This window comes from Podarcis liolepis (genome assembly GCF_965112155.1).
Source record: "Podarcis liolepis genome assembly, chromosome: 6".
NCBI classification, from domain to species: Eukaryota; Metazoa; Chordata; class Lepidosauria; order Squamata; family Lacertidae; genus Podarcis; species Podarcis liolepis.
The window spans coordinates 23,745,868-23,764,021 of NC_139559.1; the positions used below are offsets into that span (position 1 = coordinate 23,745,868).

The 18,154-nt window shown below is 47.3% G+C and overlaps 1 protein-coding gene across 1 annotated transcript in view; it reads left to right on the plus strand.

Annotated features, from left to right (window-relative positions):
- The first annotated feature begins 4,189 nt into the window (after positions 1–4,189).
- The window catches only part of DBNDD2 (dysbindin domain containing 2), a 30,947-nt gene continuing 16,982 nt past the window's right edge, over positions 4,190–18,154 (plus strand). The window contains exon 1 of the mRNA XM_083508305.1: positions 4,190–4,814. Within this exon, the coding sequence (XP_083364431.1) occupies positions 4,772–4,814 (43 nt within the window). The 5' untranslated portion in view covers positions 4,190–4,771. The remainder of the gene's footprint in view (positions 4,815–18,154) is intronic.

Genomic DNA, 18,154 nt, shown 5'->3' on the forward strand with positions numbered 1-18,154 from the left:
CAGAACCAGAGGCACACAGAACGCCATCACCAATCAACCACACCAGACCCAAACCCAGACCCTCTCCACAGATAAATTACAGACTCCATCCAGTAGCCAAACCATAGTGGCACCTCCGGATGCTGCACCCCTCTGCAATCCCTACACAGATCTGGCTGGCACAGGGCACAAAACCACAGCTCGCCCCTATACACGAAGCCAAGCCAGAGCACAACTAAGTGCAGTACAGCCATCTTCTCAGAAAAACTCTTCACAAGCTCAAGAGGTCAAGACACGAAAGCTTTAGCAACTAATCCACACTTAATGACCCACCTAAGTGGTACTCAGAATATCACTCAAGAAATCACTCAAGATTTCCCTCAAGTAATTAAGGAACAAAAGAAGAAAAGACACACTAACCTGGGAACTTCCCCTCTGCCCAGAACGTTGGAGGCTATATACCACACCCCCTCAACAGTATTTATAGGAACTCAAACACTGAGATCCTGCTCTGTTCCAGTAACAAGAAGCCGAAAGCACCAGCCTGAAGATGACGAGTGAGACCTCGTCGAAACGTCGCCTAGACACCCCAACTCTTACACGGGAAGACACCCGAAGACACCAAAACCTGCATATATATATATATATATATGGCTTTACAGGCTTATTCTGAGGCACATGGCAGCATAAAACAAACTTGCAATCTGAAGTAGTACAGTCCATTCTACCACTTCATTTTATTTATTTTATTTATTTTGGGATGCGGAAAGGAAGCTTTGGGTTTCCTGCTTATAAGCCACTAATCAGCATGTGATAAGAAGGTTTCTCCTTTGCAACAAAAGCTGCTATATGTAGGAAAAAGTATGTATTGCTGCAAATTGCCCTAGAGATCTGAAAACACAAGAAATGCATTCTGATACGGGTTTATAATGTTTTGTATTACATAAGTGTGTTATTTTAAGAAGATCGTTGCACACTACCCCAGTCTCTGAGTGGTGCGAAATTCCAGGCATTTACCCAGGGATCATGTTTCCTTTGGAATGAAGTACAGAAGAGACTGTGGTGTCTTTGTGAGACATAGTTTATTTAGACATCTATTTATTTGCCTGAGCCTACGATGAAGGGGTTTATGGCATTAACACCCCAAGATGGTCTTGCTTCTGCCATAGCCCTAGCCTTGGATTCAAGCAGAAATCAGGCATGGCTTTGTCTCCCAGTTGTCCAGCCTGCAGCCTTGCTTCTTTCTAGCTTCTAGCTCACCTAACTCAACTCTCCACCCTTGCCTTTGTCTTTCTAACTACCAAACAGTTGAGGGAAGGGGGGGTGTCCACCCATTTGTACTCTGGCACAGAGCCACTTCCTTTGTTACCTTAATGACCCGTACTTGGGCCATTACCTCACCAGGAAGCTAGGCTGGCTATTCCAGGAATCAAATCTTTGCTTAGATTTTAACACTTGCTGGATCCAGGAACTAGAAGTGTCTTGGCAAACAGCCTACCACCTCCCCCAATTTTGTGTTATTTCACACATTAAAGCAGCCATTTTGTGTTATGCCACAAGCTCATGGCAGCCATTTTGGGACCTGTTGGCATCCATGTCAATTTCTAAATTTGCCCGCTGGCCTGTAAAGGCTTGCAACCTGAAATATACTCAGTTGCAAAGTGATTTCATGCTCTTTATTCAGCTCATAGTGGTGAGGAGGAATGAATGCAAGTCCCCTCAAAGTATCTGCTTTATATACATTATTTACACAATGGGCTGCACATGATTGGCTAATTCTGGAATTCTACTGTAAGCCAATCAGGTTGTGGGTTCACTTATATCTGGAGCATGATTGGGTGGATCCTGCCAACCAATCGTACTGCTGCATTGTTCTAGGACCAATCAGACTGTTGCATTCTGAATCCTATTGTTCTAGGACCAATCAGACTGCTGCAATTTGGATCCTATTGTTCTAGGACCAATCAGACTGCTGCAGTTTGGATCCTATTCAACTCAGTACATAACACAACCCCTGATCAAGAGATTATTGGTAGTGGCTATTGTTATTACCCACACCAACACCCAGTGCTGCTGGGAGAATGGCAGTGCCTGTCTTCATCTTACCATTTCTGGAAAAACAAGAATGGAAAGAGGTTAACTTGACTGTGATCAGCTGGGAATGCGAAGCAGCAAGTCTCTAGGATGCAGGCATGGCTAGGATACAGTGCACCTGCCTGAAAGTCCTGCACTGCCTGTCCAACAAAGCAGGAGCAAATCATAGTGGGAAGTGGATTCCTTACATCCAAATTTTTAGATTTCCTTACAAATCTAAAAAAATGTAGTTAGCCAGATTTTTTATTTTTATTTTTTTTGGCAACAGGCGAAGCTTCCAGAGGGGTGCCATTGAGGCTCCCAGTCTCTCTGTGTGCATACACAAATCCTCATGGGGGGAGTGCCAAATAGGGTCTTTAACCCAGATGAAATAAAGCCTAGTTTTGCCCCTGCAAAGAAGGTAGGGGTTCCCCTACCTCCATATTAGGCTGCTGGAATGGATAAAAGCTTAACAGAAAACCAGGAATAGATTTAGGTGTAAAAAGATTGTTCTGGTATTAAAACAAATGCCTGGGCTCTGTATACTGTATATGTGTGTGTGTGTGCATGCATGTGCATACTCAGAGAAAACCTTAAATTTAACTGCATACCTCCCCCTGCCCCCCATTTTTAACTGAGGGACCTTGCTTGTGGTCTATTGAAAAACTAACACAATTTCTAGGAAGCATGAATTGTGTCCACCCCTATACTATACCACGCTGGTTTTCCATGACTTTGGGGGGATGGAGTTCAGGATTGGGCCCCAAGGCACAGATCCCAAACAGGGATAAGTACATAAGAAGAGCTCTGCCATGTCAACGGCCCACCGAGCCTAGAATCCTGTTTCTCTCAGTGGCCAATCAAATGCCTCTTGGTAGCCCACCAGTGGCTCACAGAGGCAGTAGCCCTCTCAGGCTGTTGTCCCTCACCCCAGCGACTGGCATTCAGCGGCTTAATGCTCTGAAAAAAAGGGAGCCCATATAATAGTCATAAACACTAATACCAATTGAAAGGCTTACAGTCCATTAATGTGTCTGATCTGCTTTGAAAGTGATCAAAGCTGGTGGCCATAAGCACAGAATCCTGTAAATTAGGCGTGGTGGGAAGAACTTCTTCAAACCAGTCAATAATACGACTGAGGTGGTTTGTAACAAATGTAGCTCAGGAATAGGATTTCTAGAGCAGGTAGGCAAGACACAAAATAGGTGATTATGTAAAAATGGACTCCCAAGGCTATTAGCTGCTTAGAACCATCACGTATCTATCATCACATGCCCCATGTGTTTTAAGAAGCACTCAGCATTCTTTACCGATATCATCCTCAGGCAAGCGGACAGACCTTGATTTTCCACTTACAATGTGGCGCCTGCCCTACATGCTCGAATTCCCTCTGCAATGGGGTGTGAAGGTAGAAAGTGAATACCTCCCCTCTCCCCCGCGGTCACCCAGTAAATGTGAGACAGCCTAAATCATAACTCATGTGTGCTGCTAGGTCATTGAAAGACTGTGCAAAACAGCCCCGTGATGCAAATTTGCATAACGTGCATATCCCAATTTATATGTACAGGTGCAAATTTAGGCTGACTTTCAGAGGGAAAGCTGTCCTGTTAAGCAAAAGGTTTGTGTGTGTGTGTCTTAAAATGTAATTTGAACAAGGGGCATAGCAAGGTATTGTGGCAGACATGTCGTTTTCTCATCAGCCCCAGCCAGTATGGCCAACTATCAGGGATATTGGGAGTTGTAGCCCGGCAAAATCCTGAGGGCCACAGGTTCCCTGTCCATAAACTGTGGTATACCTAGGAATAGTGTGAAGCAATGCTGTTCACTCATAGGCGCAGGGTGAAGGCTCACACTGGAAGCTGCTGCATTGCACTGAGTCAGACCGCTGGGCCATCTAGCTTAGTACTGTCTACACTGGCTGGCAGCAGCTCTCCAGGATTCCAGTCGTGGATCTTTCTCAGTTCCTCCTTTAGATGCAGGAGATGGAACCTGAAGCCTTCTGCATGCAAAGCAAATACTCTACCCCTGAGCGACCGCCCTTGCAAAGAACATCACGCTGGCAGAACCACAACTTCGGTTTGCCGGGGTGGGCATTGTCGTCAGGCACTGACAGTTAATAGACACCTCCACTAAGATCCCAATTCTCTAATGGCTGCTGCTTTTCCCCCACCGGCTCCTGCCTCCAGCTCGCCTCGTTTGCGTGAATCGTGGTTTCCCTTTCGCTGCTGCCTTTCTGCTGCCGCGGAGCCGAGTCTTTTCAAGTCGCAGGGAGTGGGTGCTCTGATGTTCTTACTTAGGGGATTTCTGCGGCAGACTCAGCCGCCAGCAGTGAAACCAAAACACCCACCTCCTCCTCCTCCCTGCCTCTTCCCCCTCGCTTCTGATCTTGCCAATGGTACAGGCAGCGTAGGGAGGTGGGGGAAAGCCCCTTTGAGAGCTGCGCCTCCCCCCCCTCGCTGATAAACCACTTGGTACGCTCTGCCTGAAGTCCCAGCCAGCCCTTCCCAAGCCAGAGCTGGAAGGGAGACAGGCAGGCAGGCAGCGTGAGTTCCTCTGGCGGCCAGAGCAGCCCCTGAGTTGGACCACTCCTTGGGAAGATGAGAAGACTGCTGGGAGCTGCGGAAGGACCTCGCCTCTGACCTGCTGCGAGGGGCGGTTCAGGGGGATTCCCGGGACAGAGGCTGATTCACTGCTTGGGCTGTCATCCTCTCTGAAGGCGATGTCAGGACCTGAAGCTCACAGCCACGGCAGGAGGCTGCCCTGTAAGTCTGGGATTTGCTGAGGGAGAGGGGCAGGAGCTGGTGGATGCATGGGGAGAAAGGTGGGACGGGGTGGGGGTGGGAGGGAAGGCGAAGCAGCGCCCCTCTTGCCTTCCCATCCCAAACTTTTATCAGGCGTTTCTGTGAAATGGGCTGAAGCTTTTCCGCGCTGCCGTTGTCTGAGCTGAGAGGCAAGGCACAGGCGCTTGTCAGGCGCAGCGAGGGAGGCGTCGGGCATCATTCTACCCGTCTCTGCGAATTGTTCCAGGCTATAGACATGCAGGGTTGAACAGCAGCAGCCCATGGCACAGCGGCCAGTTAGAAGCGCTTCTCTCCAGGTACACTGAAAGCAAAACAAGGGGGTTTGAACCCCGAGAAGAGTAGCTCGCTGGACAAACCTATACCCCCCACGGCTTTGCTGTTGGAAACGCCGGCTCATCAGCTTGGAGATAGATGTCAATTCTGCAGGGCTGCTCTGGGCACTGCTCAGAGGATTGACACCTCTTTGTAATGATCAACAGCTGGGAGCCATCCTAGCCATTGTCTTGTAATTGTAGTCACCCATTAGTATTGTATATCATGCAAACAGCAGCCCACGGCATTCCTTTCACAAGTTGAGCTGACAAGCATGCCTGCGGTTGTTGTCTCTCTCATTTCACACAGGCATACACAATCTTGTGGCTTTCACCTTATGAGCAGACCACTTGTCAACCTTGGCCTTCTGTCCCTTCCTCGTTAGCATTCTGAAAATACACCTTGGCAGAGCCTCCCCTGCAAGCCTTAAAGGAGCCTCGGTGTGTGCTTGAGCTATATTTATGGATAAAATAGATGTGTTTGGTCATTTCTTGGCAATCATTCTCTCTCTTTCTCTCATGTTCCCACTAGATGAACAGGTTTTGTTCCAGGAAGGGAGAAACTGTAGCTCTGATAGGCAATGGGAGCATAGGTTTATGTTTGGGTCTGCAAGCCACAAACTGTAGACCCCACTCGCCACTAGGGCTTACTGTTACCACCATGGGAAACGGGACGTGGAACTAGATGGGTTCTTGATCTGACCCAGCAGGGTCTTCTTATTTGTCCTCTTCACTTCATTTGGTTTAGTTTTAAATTCTCTTACTCATCCTTGGGGGGGGGGGAGGGTTTAGGAAGCCCAAACTATATGCTCCTAAGCATGCTGATTTGCAGGGTTCCTGTGGTGGTGGGGGGGGGGGCTTGCTTCCAAGTGAATGCATGCATTATAACCAAATCACGCACCCCCAATAGCCCTCTTAAAAACAGCACCTAAGGAGGCCAAAGGTAAGGGCTTAGGGCATGCACCCTGCTGTAATATGACTGAGCATTCCTCTAGAGGTCATAATCCCTCTGGGCCCCACATGCCCATCAGCATTTTTCTTTAGTGAACATGAGAGCTCTGCTAGATCTGAGCAGGGGCATACCTAGTCCAATTTCTGCTGCCCACAGTGGGATTTTCCAATGGGAAATCCACAGGCAGGCCGTGAGCACAACAGTGGCATTGCACTGTTGCTTGTCAGCACTGGCATTCTGTGTTCATGTTCCCTCTGATTTCCAGCCTACATCCATCATGACACAATGACTGTTATCCTCCATGCATGTTAAGCTGTAAAGGACGTGCCACAGCCACCCCCAACATGGTGCTTTCTCTATGTGTCTCGGACTACAACTCCCATCAGCCCTAGGTGGCCCAGGCTGGAGGTGATGGGACATGCTATCCAAAGCATCCAGAGGGCACTACATTGGGGAAAGCTGCTCCAGCAGCTGTTGCCAGGGTACCGATTCCATTGCTTGCTACAATAGCAAGAGGTTTGCCACCCCCGCAAAGAGATGCCAAGTGGGCTACATCCTTCCTCAATTGCCCCGCTTGACACTTTCCCTTGTGAAATACGTCACCCGCCATCCCCGCAGCCCACTCGCCAGTTCTGACACAGTCGCATGACTCCCACACACACCTCGCGCTGCGCGCTGCCAGCTTCCTTTGCCACGCAGTGCCCATCTTCACGTCATTTCATGCACAGGCAAGCTTAGCACTCTGCCGCCTCCATGTGTATCCCTGCACATAGAATACATTCTGCTGCCCCATCAGATTTTTTTGAAAATAGGAGAAGAGACTGCAGATTAAATGCAATGACGTATTTAAGATCGCACTGAGTGACGGTGCTGCTGGAATTATTCTTTGGTGTATGTGTGCGCTTGTGTATATGCACAGCCATCGGTTGTCAGCAGGGCTGATGTTTTTCTGAGATGGGTTATTGGGCATCTCTTCTGGTCCAGGCTGAAGGCCTATTCCTTGAAGGATAGGCTACAATGAGCCGTAACACTGACGCTGAGGGATCTACTGCTTATGTCGTTTCTGGAGAAACGTAGCTGAGCAAGAGAGGTTGCGGACTTCCTAAACAGTTTTCTGCTTCATGGGGATGAGGAGAAGGGGAACTTGGGAACAGCATAAAGATAAGAGTATTTGAAGAAGAGTTGGCTTGAAACCAGAGACCCAGCCAGAATCCATCAAAGACTCTTGTACAAACGCTCCACCCAGCCTTCCTCTGGGATATGATACTGCAGCAAAAGCATAAAATAATCCATACCACTGTGGGAAGAATTGTAGGAGGGAGGAGGGAGGGAAGGCAATCGAGGCAGCGGCTTTTGGCACAGATAGACAGAGGGCTGAGAGGAAGAGAATGGAGGCGAGGAGGTGGCAACCCATGACTTTTCTCTCTGTCACAAATTCATAATAAAAAGCTAGACCAACCAATCCCCAAATCCCTCGAGTCTCAAAGCTAAAAATATCCCCACAGATCCCTCTCCAGCAGAGAATACATCATAAGACCCTGCTATTTACAGGGCCAGGAGTTGCTTTATATAGAACGACGAGTAGGATAAAACCATGAGAGCATTAGAGGGGATGACGGGAGGACAAGAGGCTCTCCAAACACCAAGGACAACAAACTGTGACAGCTTCTGCATAATTCCTTATCCAGACTGAATGAAGTCATCATCACCACCATCATTTGCACCTAAGTTCAACCTAATTGCTGTTTACCTTCCCTGAACAGTTTGTAAAGGATACTTTGGGGCTTGGCTACTGAGCAAAAGAAGGTTTCAAATGAGTTCCCCTGTGGGAGAGATTTCCTGAATCTTGTGGTTCTCTTGAAAGGTCTTACACAGGCCACAGGAACAGCCTTAATGTGGATTAAACCAGTAGCCCAAATACTGTCTTTAGGGAAAGAATGGTGTCTGAACTTAAACTTGGATGGAAGCCACACCCTTTGGTGAGAAAAACCTTGACGTTTAATCCCAAGCACAAGTGGTTATGTGCAACAAGGGCAAGGCATTCTGCATATGCACAGAGGAACTGCCCTCTCCAGCTGCTCTACAAATGCAGAACCAAACAGACCCCAGTGATGCATAAACTCATGAACCGTTGGTGAAAATAACTACTGCAGTTGAGCAGGTTGAATAAACCTGGCTGGAGCAATATAGGATGCTCCTCTAGATGACACATGATCTCTGAACTACTGTACATAGTTTCTGGAATATATTGTAGTATATTTTTGTGGAATATTCATGGCTGAGTGTGTTCTGTAATCATAATTTATGAGTGTCAAATCTGGTATGGAATGCAGAATTTACCAAATTCAAAGCAGCCCAGTTTCCTTTTTATTTTTAAAACAAGCTTCTAGCCCCTTAGGTTTCAAATATAAACTTGAAAGTGGTTGTGCAATGCCTTGGGGGATCTCAAAAGCCTGAAGTGGATGTGAGCAAGATGCTGGTACAGCTCTTTGCAATTGTCTTTTGACCAGCAAAAGAAGAATAAATCATGCAAAATAAATGTGCACAATTTATATATTACATGCCCTTCTTGGTCCAGCTGCTGCTGAAACCAGTTGTTTGGCAGAACTACACAGAATATCCCTTTCATGTTCCTGGAAGACAGAGATTTATTTATTTTTAAAGACTTCTTTATTGAAAGTTAGAAAACATGGTTGTTGTTGTTTAGTCGTTTAGTCGTGTCCGACTCTTCGTGACCCCATGGACCAGAGCATGCCAGGCACTCCTGTCTTCCACTGCCTCCCGCAGCTTGGTCAAACTCATGTTAGTAGCTTCGAGAACACTGTCCAACCATCTCATCCTCTGTCGTTCCCTTCTCCTTGTGCCCTCCATCTTTCCTAACATCAGGGTCTTTTCCAGGGAGTCTTCTCTTCTCATGAGGTGGCCAAAGTATTAGAGCCTCAGCTTCACGATCTGTCCTTCCTGAGTGCTCACTCAGGGCTGATTTCCTTCAGAATGGATAGGTTTGATCTTCTTGCAGTCCATGGGACTCTCAAGAGTCTCCTCCAGCACCATAATTCAAAAGCATCAATTCTTTGGCGATCAGCCTTCTTTATGGTCCAGCTCTCACTTCCATACATCCCTACTGGGAAAACCATAGCTTTTACTATACAGACCTTTGTTGGCAAGGTGATGTCTCTGCTTTTTAAGATGCTGTCTAGGTACCATGCACTAAACATGGTAAGTAAAAGAGAGTAAAAGAAGAAGAGAAACAGCACCTGTGTAGAAGGCAAAGCAAAGGGAGAGGGGGGAGAGAAAACCAAAACTGTATACTTTACAAAGTTTTTATTGTAATTCACCAGATCTTAACCTTCTACAGTATTTGTAAGAATGGATTCCAAATATCATTGAATTTATTCATGGCAAGTCTGCGATAATATGCAAGTTGTTCATATGTTGTGAGTGTGTATAAGTCTTCAATACAAACGTAGAAGGGAGCTGCATTCTTATTTTTCCAATTCATCAATATGAGTCTTTTTGCTGTGCTGAGAGTCCACTCATATTGTCCCTTTGTAAGGTTCCACGTGCTGGATATATAATTCAAAAGGATATTTTACACTGTAAATGTAAGATTATTCCGTACAGTTCTGTTGATAGTTTCAGTTACCTTCTGCCAAAAATCTTTCCATATAGGACAATGAAAAAAATGTTTTAGAGAAGACAGAGATCTTAAACTCTGAGCATTAGTGTTGTGGAAGCACTAAGCATGTAAGCTGAAAAACCCAGATTTCACTTCAGCCATGAACTCAGAAGGTGGGTTCTTTAAGCAAGTCACCATTGCTGAACTTCACTTTCCATCTGCGATATGAAAATAACAGTGCTAATCTACTTGCATAGTTGTTGTAAAGATTAATTTATGCAAGGTCCTTTAAATACCTGAAATGCAGCAATGTATGGTTACTAGATCCACTATTGCAGTCTCATGAGGTACAGCCTGGCAAGGATCTTTCTGATGCTGTTAATTTACATTGGTGCCAGTGGCTTCCTCCCTGCAAAGAAAATCTCAGCTGCAGATGATAATTTTTTTATCAGAACTGCTGCAAGGGATAGAAGGGTTACATTTCTACCATGCCTTCTGCCATCCCTATAATTACCAGCTCTCAGCTAATGCTATTTGCATTTTCAAAATCCTGCTTGGTAAATTGACATATTTGGAATGCGTGCCCGCTGTCAGGAGGAGGGAATATTTTTCAAAGGTGTGTTGTAAATGTGTTAAAACCAGATCGTATGTGAGCATACAGCTCTCCAGGGGCCTGGAGGGAGAAGGAAGTAGGAAGAAAAGTTGTCCAGGTGGTCCTTATTTGCAAAATGAGATTGGTAGGGCTCAAACATAATTTAGAAGCTGTTGCCTTTAATCTGCAAATATTTACCCTTTTCAATCCTAGATGTGCAAAGGCTGGCTGGTAGGCATTTTGTACATGCTCAGACGCTGTGGGCAGGTGCTTTATAGAAAACATTCCGGCAAATTGTATGGCAGCTATGAGTGCTGTTTTTGAACCAGAGTCCGGGGTTTGAACCCTGGTTCAGATTTAACCCTGCATGAAGGGCAAAGGTCCCCTACACGAGTTCCTTTTGGTTTTTGAACCTTCCTATCTGAACATTTTCCATTTGTCTTCCATGCTTGAACCATGAGATCTAGAAACTTGAGGAAGCAAAATTCTGCACCATGTGTGTTGACTGTGAACTTTTATGAGCATCATAAAAAAAAGAAGGGCAAAGGGTTGCGATGGCAACCGTAATGGAGTCTGGGAAAACAGTCTCTTTCTCACACATGCAAGCATTTTGTTTTACATTGTGGCCGGGTGGGCAGCCCATGAACCATGGGTTAGAAATCCAAACGTGGTTTGCATTTCCCAAACCAACCCCAGAATCTGTGGCCTTTGTTGGACCCAAAGAGTTACACCGCTGTTCTTCCAATCTTGCAAATGTGGTTGTGGCTGTTCCTTAGGCCCTAGCTCTATTCTGAGTTATTTACCCTTTTAAGCAGTTGGGAGATTTCCGTGGACATTAAAGAGCCTGGAAATGAAGAAAAGTCCCCCCCCCCCATATTCTGTTGGATTTATGCCTACATTAACAATCCTCCCCCTCCATCCCATTCTTTCATTTGCATTGCCTGATGCATAGAGGGCGTTTTGTATTCAGGATCCAGCAGGACAAGGGATAATGGAAAATGCCACCACTCCCAGCAGAAATGCAACCAGACAATCCTGCCAGCTCTCTTGGCCAGAATAGGGCATTGCCTGCATTCTCCAGAACTCTTGGGTCCACCCCATCCTCTGTTCCCAATACTTCCATGTAGATTCTATCCACTGTCTGGCAGCATCTCCTACATCCATTGCTTTCTGTGACGACATAGAGAAGGTTAAACCACAGAGCCTAGGACTTGCCGATCAGAAGGTTGGCGGTTCGATTCCCCATGATGGGGTGAACTCCCCTTGCTTGGTCTCTGCTCCTGCCAACCCAGCAGTTCGAAAGCACGTTAAAGTGCAAGTAGATAAATAGGTACCCTCTGGCGGGAAGGTAAATGGCGTTTCCGTGTGCTGCTCTGGTTCACCAGAAGCGGCTTAGTCATGCTGGCCACATGACCTGGAAGCTGTACGCTGGCTCCCTCGGCCAATAAAGCGAGATGAGTGCCGCAACCCCAGAGTCGGCCATGACTGGACCTAATGGTCAGGGGTCCCTTTGCCGTTAACCATCTAGTGCCTCCTTCAGAAGGAGTCGGCCACTAAATACCAGGTATTGGGGAAAACAGTGTGGGAGGGCTGTTGATTTCATGCCTGCTGCCTGTAGGCTTTCAGTTGATGTCTGGTTGCCCTCTGTAGGTAACAGGATTCTGGACTAGATCTGAACATTTCATCTGATCCAGCAGGGCAGTTAGAGCCATAGAGTTGGAAGGTACCTCAAGGCTCACCTAGCCAGACCCCCAGCAATGCAGGAATCTCAGCTAAAGCATCCAAGACAAATGACCATCCAACCTCTGCTTAAAAATCTCCAATGAAGGAGAGCCCATAGCCTACTGAGGGAGACCGTTCCACAGTCGAATAGCTTTTACTGTTCTTCCTGAGGTTTAGTCGGAATCTCCTTTCTTGTAACTTGAAGCCATTAGTTTGAGTCCTATCCTCCAGAGCAGGAGAAAAGAAGCTTGCTCCATCTTCCATGTGACAGCCCTCTAGATATTGCAAGGTGCCTATGATATCTCCTCTCAGTCTCCTCTTTTCCAGGCTAAACATACCCATCTCCTCATAAGGCTTGGTTTTCAGACCTTTGATCATCTTGGTCGCCCTCCTCTGCACACGTTCCAGATTGTCTATATCCTTCTTAAATTGCGGTGCTCAGAACTGGGCTTGCTGTCCTCTTATCTGCATGTAGCACTTTTAAAAGCGCAGAGTACTTTCTAAGACCAAGTAGAATTGCTGTGTCTCTTTTGAGGTATTTAAAGTGCCTTACATTATCCGAGTTATTCTGACAGCCTATAGCAGCTCATGGCTTGACTGAGATTTGAACCAGAGCGACTACTAATTCATGTTCTTAACCCCCTTTGGTACGCCAGCTTCCTTTGCAATCTCTTATCTTATCTCATGTCATTCCTGGTAGGTCACTCTTATTTCCACTTTACAGGTGGGAAGCCAGGAGATAAGCAACTTGCACAGCAAGCCCAAGCAAATCCATGTCTAAAGTGGGACTTGAGTCCTCAAGTTCAGCTCTAGCTCTCCTTCCAGTGGAGTTCCCAGGCTGAAATGCTGTCTTGCGGGCCACAGTTATTAACTCAAAATAGCCAGGGATTCCATATACCAGGGTATTTCAAAATGGGAAACACACCATGTAGGGCTAAGAGGAAACCATTTCGGACATCTCAGTAGTAATAGGCAGGTAAACATTCAGGGCATCAGCAGTGGTGGACTTTGGTAATCTTTTGTAATATGATGCTCCGTGCAAGGCCAAAATGGATCTTCTCAATTTTGCACCCCCTTGGCTTGGTGCCCTGTGCTGGGAAACCACCCTAAATCCAGTGCTGACTTGGGAGGTGGGCAAGTATGTGGGTCAGCGCCCCATTAGGATTACTGAAATGGATATTTGTGGTCATATGCCCCATAACTGCCATAGAGGTCAGTTCCCAAGCACTGGAGTTGGGAGGAGGCACAGAAGGGAGACCAGTGCAGTGCAGTGAATTGTAAGAGTTAGAAGCAACCTCAGATATAATATTATTTCAACCGCCTGCTGATGCAGGAAATCTGCTAACTTCATCCTTTATTGTGGGACCGGCCCTACCATTAGGCAGAGCGAGGAGGCTGCCTCCGGTAGTGTAAGCTGTATGTGTGTGGATATGTGGCGAGGTTTCGTTGCCTGCCTTGGGCCTTCCAAGCTAATCCACTGCCCAAGATACTATGGACAGCACTGTCCTGTTACCAGTTTTGAAGTAAGTTCTGTCTGCCAATCCACTCAAGCTTCTCTCTACGGAATGGGAGGGGACACCAACTTGCTCTTTGCCTCAGGGCGCAAACTGTCTTGGGCTGGTCCAACCCCCGATAGAAGGCCTTCCAGCCTCTTCTTAAGTGGTTACTGTGTTGAATTAGGATCAGGAAGAACTGGACCAGTAAATCCCCAACATCCATGGAGCTCACAGGTGACCCTGGGCTAGGCACCATCCCCACTTCACCCTACAAAGCTGCTGTGAAGATGAAAACGCAATGAATACCATGTACACCATCCCGAGATCCCAAAATCAGGAGTGAGGAAGCTCCAGTCCGGGGCTGAAATGCGGCCTTCTAGACCTCTTTGTGGCTCTTTGGAACTCTCCTCAGGCCACACCCTTGACTGGCGCTGCTTTGTACCCCAAGCATTTTTGCCAGGCTGGAATGTGTCCCCGAAGTCTGATAAAACTTATTGCTTGCCCAGATGAATAATAAGGGAGCACTTGAGTGGATGTGGAAACTAGCCTACTTCACAAAATGTAACATTTCCTTTGGTTGCTCCACTCATTCTCATCTCTGGCTCCATCCACCACTGGCAGGTGGCCCTCAAAAGCTTGCCCAGGAGGGAATGTGGCCCTTGCTCTGAAAAAGTTTCCCAACTCCTGCCCGAGAGAAAGAGCGCACTAAAAATGCAATCTTGTAAATTATAATATGATCTGTGTGGCACCGAGGAGGAAGACATGGCAGGAGGGTTCCTTCCTTTGATTTATTAAAAGAGTTGCCATTTTATAGCCCATCTTCCTATGACTCAGGCATCCAAGGTGGCTTTCTCCTCTTGTTCCCTTGAGAACATGCGAAGCCACTGATGGCGCGGCCAACCCACCTGCTTCCAACTTCTTCCCGTTTGCCAAAAATCTTCCCTGCGTGTACACTGAATAGAGGAATTAGGAGGGAAAACCTCAGGTCTCTTTTTTCCTTCCCTTCGGTCCCCGCACTTGCATTCAGGCCCCGTCTTCATTGTGTAATGAATGAACCATGAGAGCCGGAAGGATTAAGCAGGCGGTGGGGAGCCCTGTTGCCCATTTGATGGTCTCGGTGGCAGCCGGGTTGGGAGGTCGGCGTTTTCAGGGACAGGGATGGCGGGGGGAGTGGGGCTGCATTCTCCCAGCTGTGAATGCGCTCAGGCCCCCATTGGCTGGTTGCCATGGGAAAGAGACCCCAGCAGCAGGGGCAGGTATTTCTCTTTCCCCTCCCCTCCTTAAAGACAGCTTGTAGCACACAGGGGCAGCATTGTGTGTGGATGCCTAACAGTCTTGGCGAACATGCCATCCCAGTGAGGCAATCTCAGCAGCGGGTGTGAGATGGTGAGACCATCAGTCACAGGGGAAAAGGGAGAATGGTACGTTCTCTTCTTTTCTGCTCCTGTCTTAGCCTGCTTGCACACCATCTATTTAAAGCACATTCCCCCCTGCCCAGCAAGAATCCTGGGAACTGTAGTTTCCCTGTCGCAGAGCTATATTTCCCAGCCTCTTTAGCCAAGGACGGTTCCCAGTATTCTTTGGTGGGGTATACTTTAAATGTGCAGTGTGTACGCAGCCTTAGCAAATAAGAAGGAAAAGTGTGCATACAGACCTCTTTCCTCCCATCCATAAATGGACAGAATAGTAAACATCGCCAGATAAAAGGAGGAAGGGAAGTGGTGAACAAGACACTGTCTCTGACCCTCCCTGTAGTCATGGGGCGGTCAGGACCCATCACCAGCTGCTCATCTTGCCCGCTGGCTATCTGTGCGAGTTACATAATGGCATTTCAGTGTTAGTGGCCGGCTGCCCAGATGGCTAATGAAATCTCATCAGGGAATTTATCAGCAGGTTTGTTAATTTACCCCGGGGAATCAATCCTGACACGTCTCTCCGATGCTAACATAAGACATTCTGTGCGAGCTCTGGCATGTACTGACACAGTACCCATCAGTCCCGTCTCTCTTTGTCTGGACGCCTGACCCTTTCTGTGGCCTGGCTTCCTGGCGCATTTCCTTGGTGTTTGTGTGTGTGTGTGTGTGTGTGTGTGTGTGTGTGTGTGTGTGCTAGGAACAAGGAAGAGGAGGAGCAGACACGGAGCAATGGGCCCGAATGCAATGTGAGCTGATACAGGATTGCACAATTGTGAAATAAGAACGGAGATTTAATTTCAGTTTCAGTAAGCCCACAACTTATGTGCATTAAATTGTGTGTGCATTACCAAAATATATCAAAAAATTAAAAGGGATGGAAAGGGAGTGGGGGTTCCAGGAAAAATGACTTTGGCAATCTCACCTGCCATTGAACCCAGTGGGCTTTGACGATACACAATTTTCTCTTTAGATGCGATCCCTGTGTAATTTGTGGGTTTACTGTACTAGGGTGGATAGAGAAAAGTTTTTCTTCCTCTCTCATAACACTAGAAATTGAATGTTGGAAGATTCAGGACAGATAAAAAGGAAATACTTATTCAAAGTTATTCTATGGAACTCACTTCCATAAAAGGCAGTGATGGACACCAATGGCTTTAAAAGAGGATTTGACAAATTCATGGCAGGCAAGGCTATTAGTGACTACTAGCTACAATGAATAGGTTTTGCCTCCACTGCCGGAGGGAATTGCTGGGAATGACATGTGGGCAGAGTGATCTTGTTCTCATGTCCATCTTGCGCACTTCCCATAGGCATCTGGCTGGCCACTGTGAGATCAGGATACTGAGCTAAATGGGCCATTGGCCTGATTAGCAGAGTTGTCTTATGTTTTCTGTTGCCCTGTTGAAGCAGAAAACTTGAATGTTGGCTGTATCAGAGTTCGGAGAACGGTGTGGTTGTTTTTGCTAATATTCTCAGCCAGAATTCAAGCCAACTGAATATGGTTCTTTGTCTGGAGTAAGACCGCGGATGCAAATGGTGCTACTTAAAGCAACGTGACCACATAGTGATGGCCACCAACTTGGATGTCTTTGAAAGAGGATTGGACACATTCCTGGAGGATAGGGCTGTCAGTGGCTGCCAACCACGATGGCTATGCTGCACCTCCATGGCCAGAGAGAGGATGCTTCTGAATACCGGTTGCTGAGAATTGCAGGTAGGGAGAATGCTCCTGCTTATTGGCTGTCTACAGGCAATGGCTGGTCACTGCGAGAAAAGGATGCTGGACTAAATGGACCTTTGGCATGATCCAGCAGGGCTCATCATACATACACAAAGGTGCCTGGACACGCAGAAGGACACACACACATAGCCTGCATAGGAGGGCTTAGAGAGGCCTTGGGCAAGATGCTTTCAGTGGAGCCATTACTGTTGCTAGTGACCATTATTGGTTCTCCTGCTGGTCCTAATCTGCACTGCCTTCCAAAGGGGAGAGGACAAGGCGAATGGAGATTAGGAAGCTGCCTTATACCGAGCCAGACCATTGGCCAATCTAGCTCATATATGTTGCAATATTCAGCCTGTCTTGGTGCTGAATTTGGGTTACCATGGTTTGGAAGTTTTGATTTTGGTAGAGCAGAAGTCCAGTATTTGTCTCCTACTAGGTTGGTTCGATCTGGGAACTTCGCAGGAGTTGCATTCTTGTGGAAATGAATGTCGCCCCCCCCCCCCGCTCTGTTGGAATGAAGTTTTGTAGCTTTGCATTAGAGAACACACAACAGGTGTCCTGACCGAGTAGATGGCTTTGTGTGAAATCCAACAACTTTGCCTCCAGCCTTTAGCCTTGGGAGGGCCTGTTATTAGAGCACTCTCTCCCCACAAGCCCTTTTCATCACTCATTTGCTCTTGTTTTAATTGCTGGCTGCTTTCTGTGGGAAAACTCAGCTAAGCAGCTGACTGGTCTGGCCTGTTAGTAAAGGATTCCAGTTGTGATACAGCTGGGGCTTTGCTGGAATAAAAGGAAATGGCCCACCATGGTGGAAGAGGCATGTAGAAGAACTTTCTAGGCATGCTTACTTGGATATAAGAACATCCAAAACTTCCTTATTCCAGGTCAGACTGGAATTTTATCCCATTAATGTCAAGGTTGCTCCCCAGCCAAAGAAATGCACACAGGAGCTAGTTTACCCTTTATTGTCAAAGCTGACACAGTCATTTCTACTGCTCTGAATACCCATGCGAACCAGCCTAGCATCTGGGCAGCTATTCCCAGGTCTGCACTATACAGAGCAGTTGCAGCAACAGGAGGCCATGCTTATGCATCTTCCCCCAACGGGCTGTGCATGCAGCCGGAGACTATGCCTGCGTGTGAGCTGCCTCTGCTCTTTCCACTTCAATTCTCTCCTGCTTCTGGGAGAGTGTTGCAGGAAAGGGTGGGGAAGCACCCAGCCCTTCACTTGCCTTTCCTGCCTTTTCCTGCTGTGCTCCACCCCCCAGCTCTGAAGCTCCCCCTGCCTCTGCCTCTTGCCCCCTGGCTGGTACAGGTCCCTACAAACCACCCACCCCCTCTCCTGAGTCAGGCTCCTGCTACCCTTCCCCCAGTTCACACTTGTCAGTGTCCTGCCAGTCCTTGAAAATGAAGCACAGTATTGTCTCTTCTCATTGGCAGAAGATTTCCCAGGGTCTTGGCCAAAGGG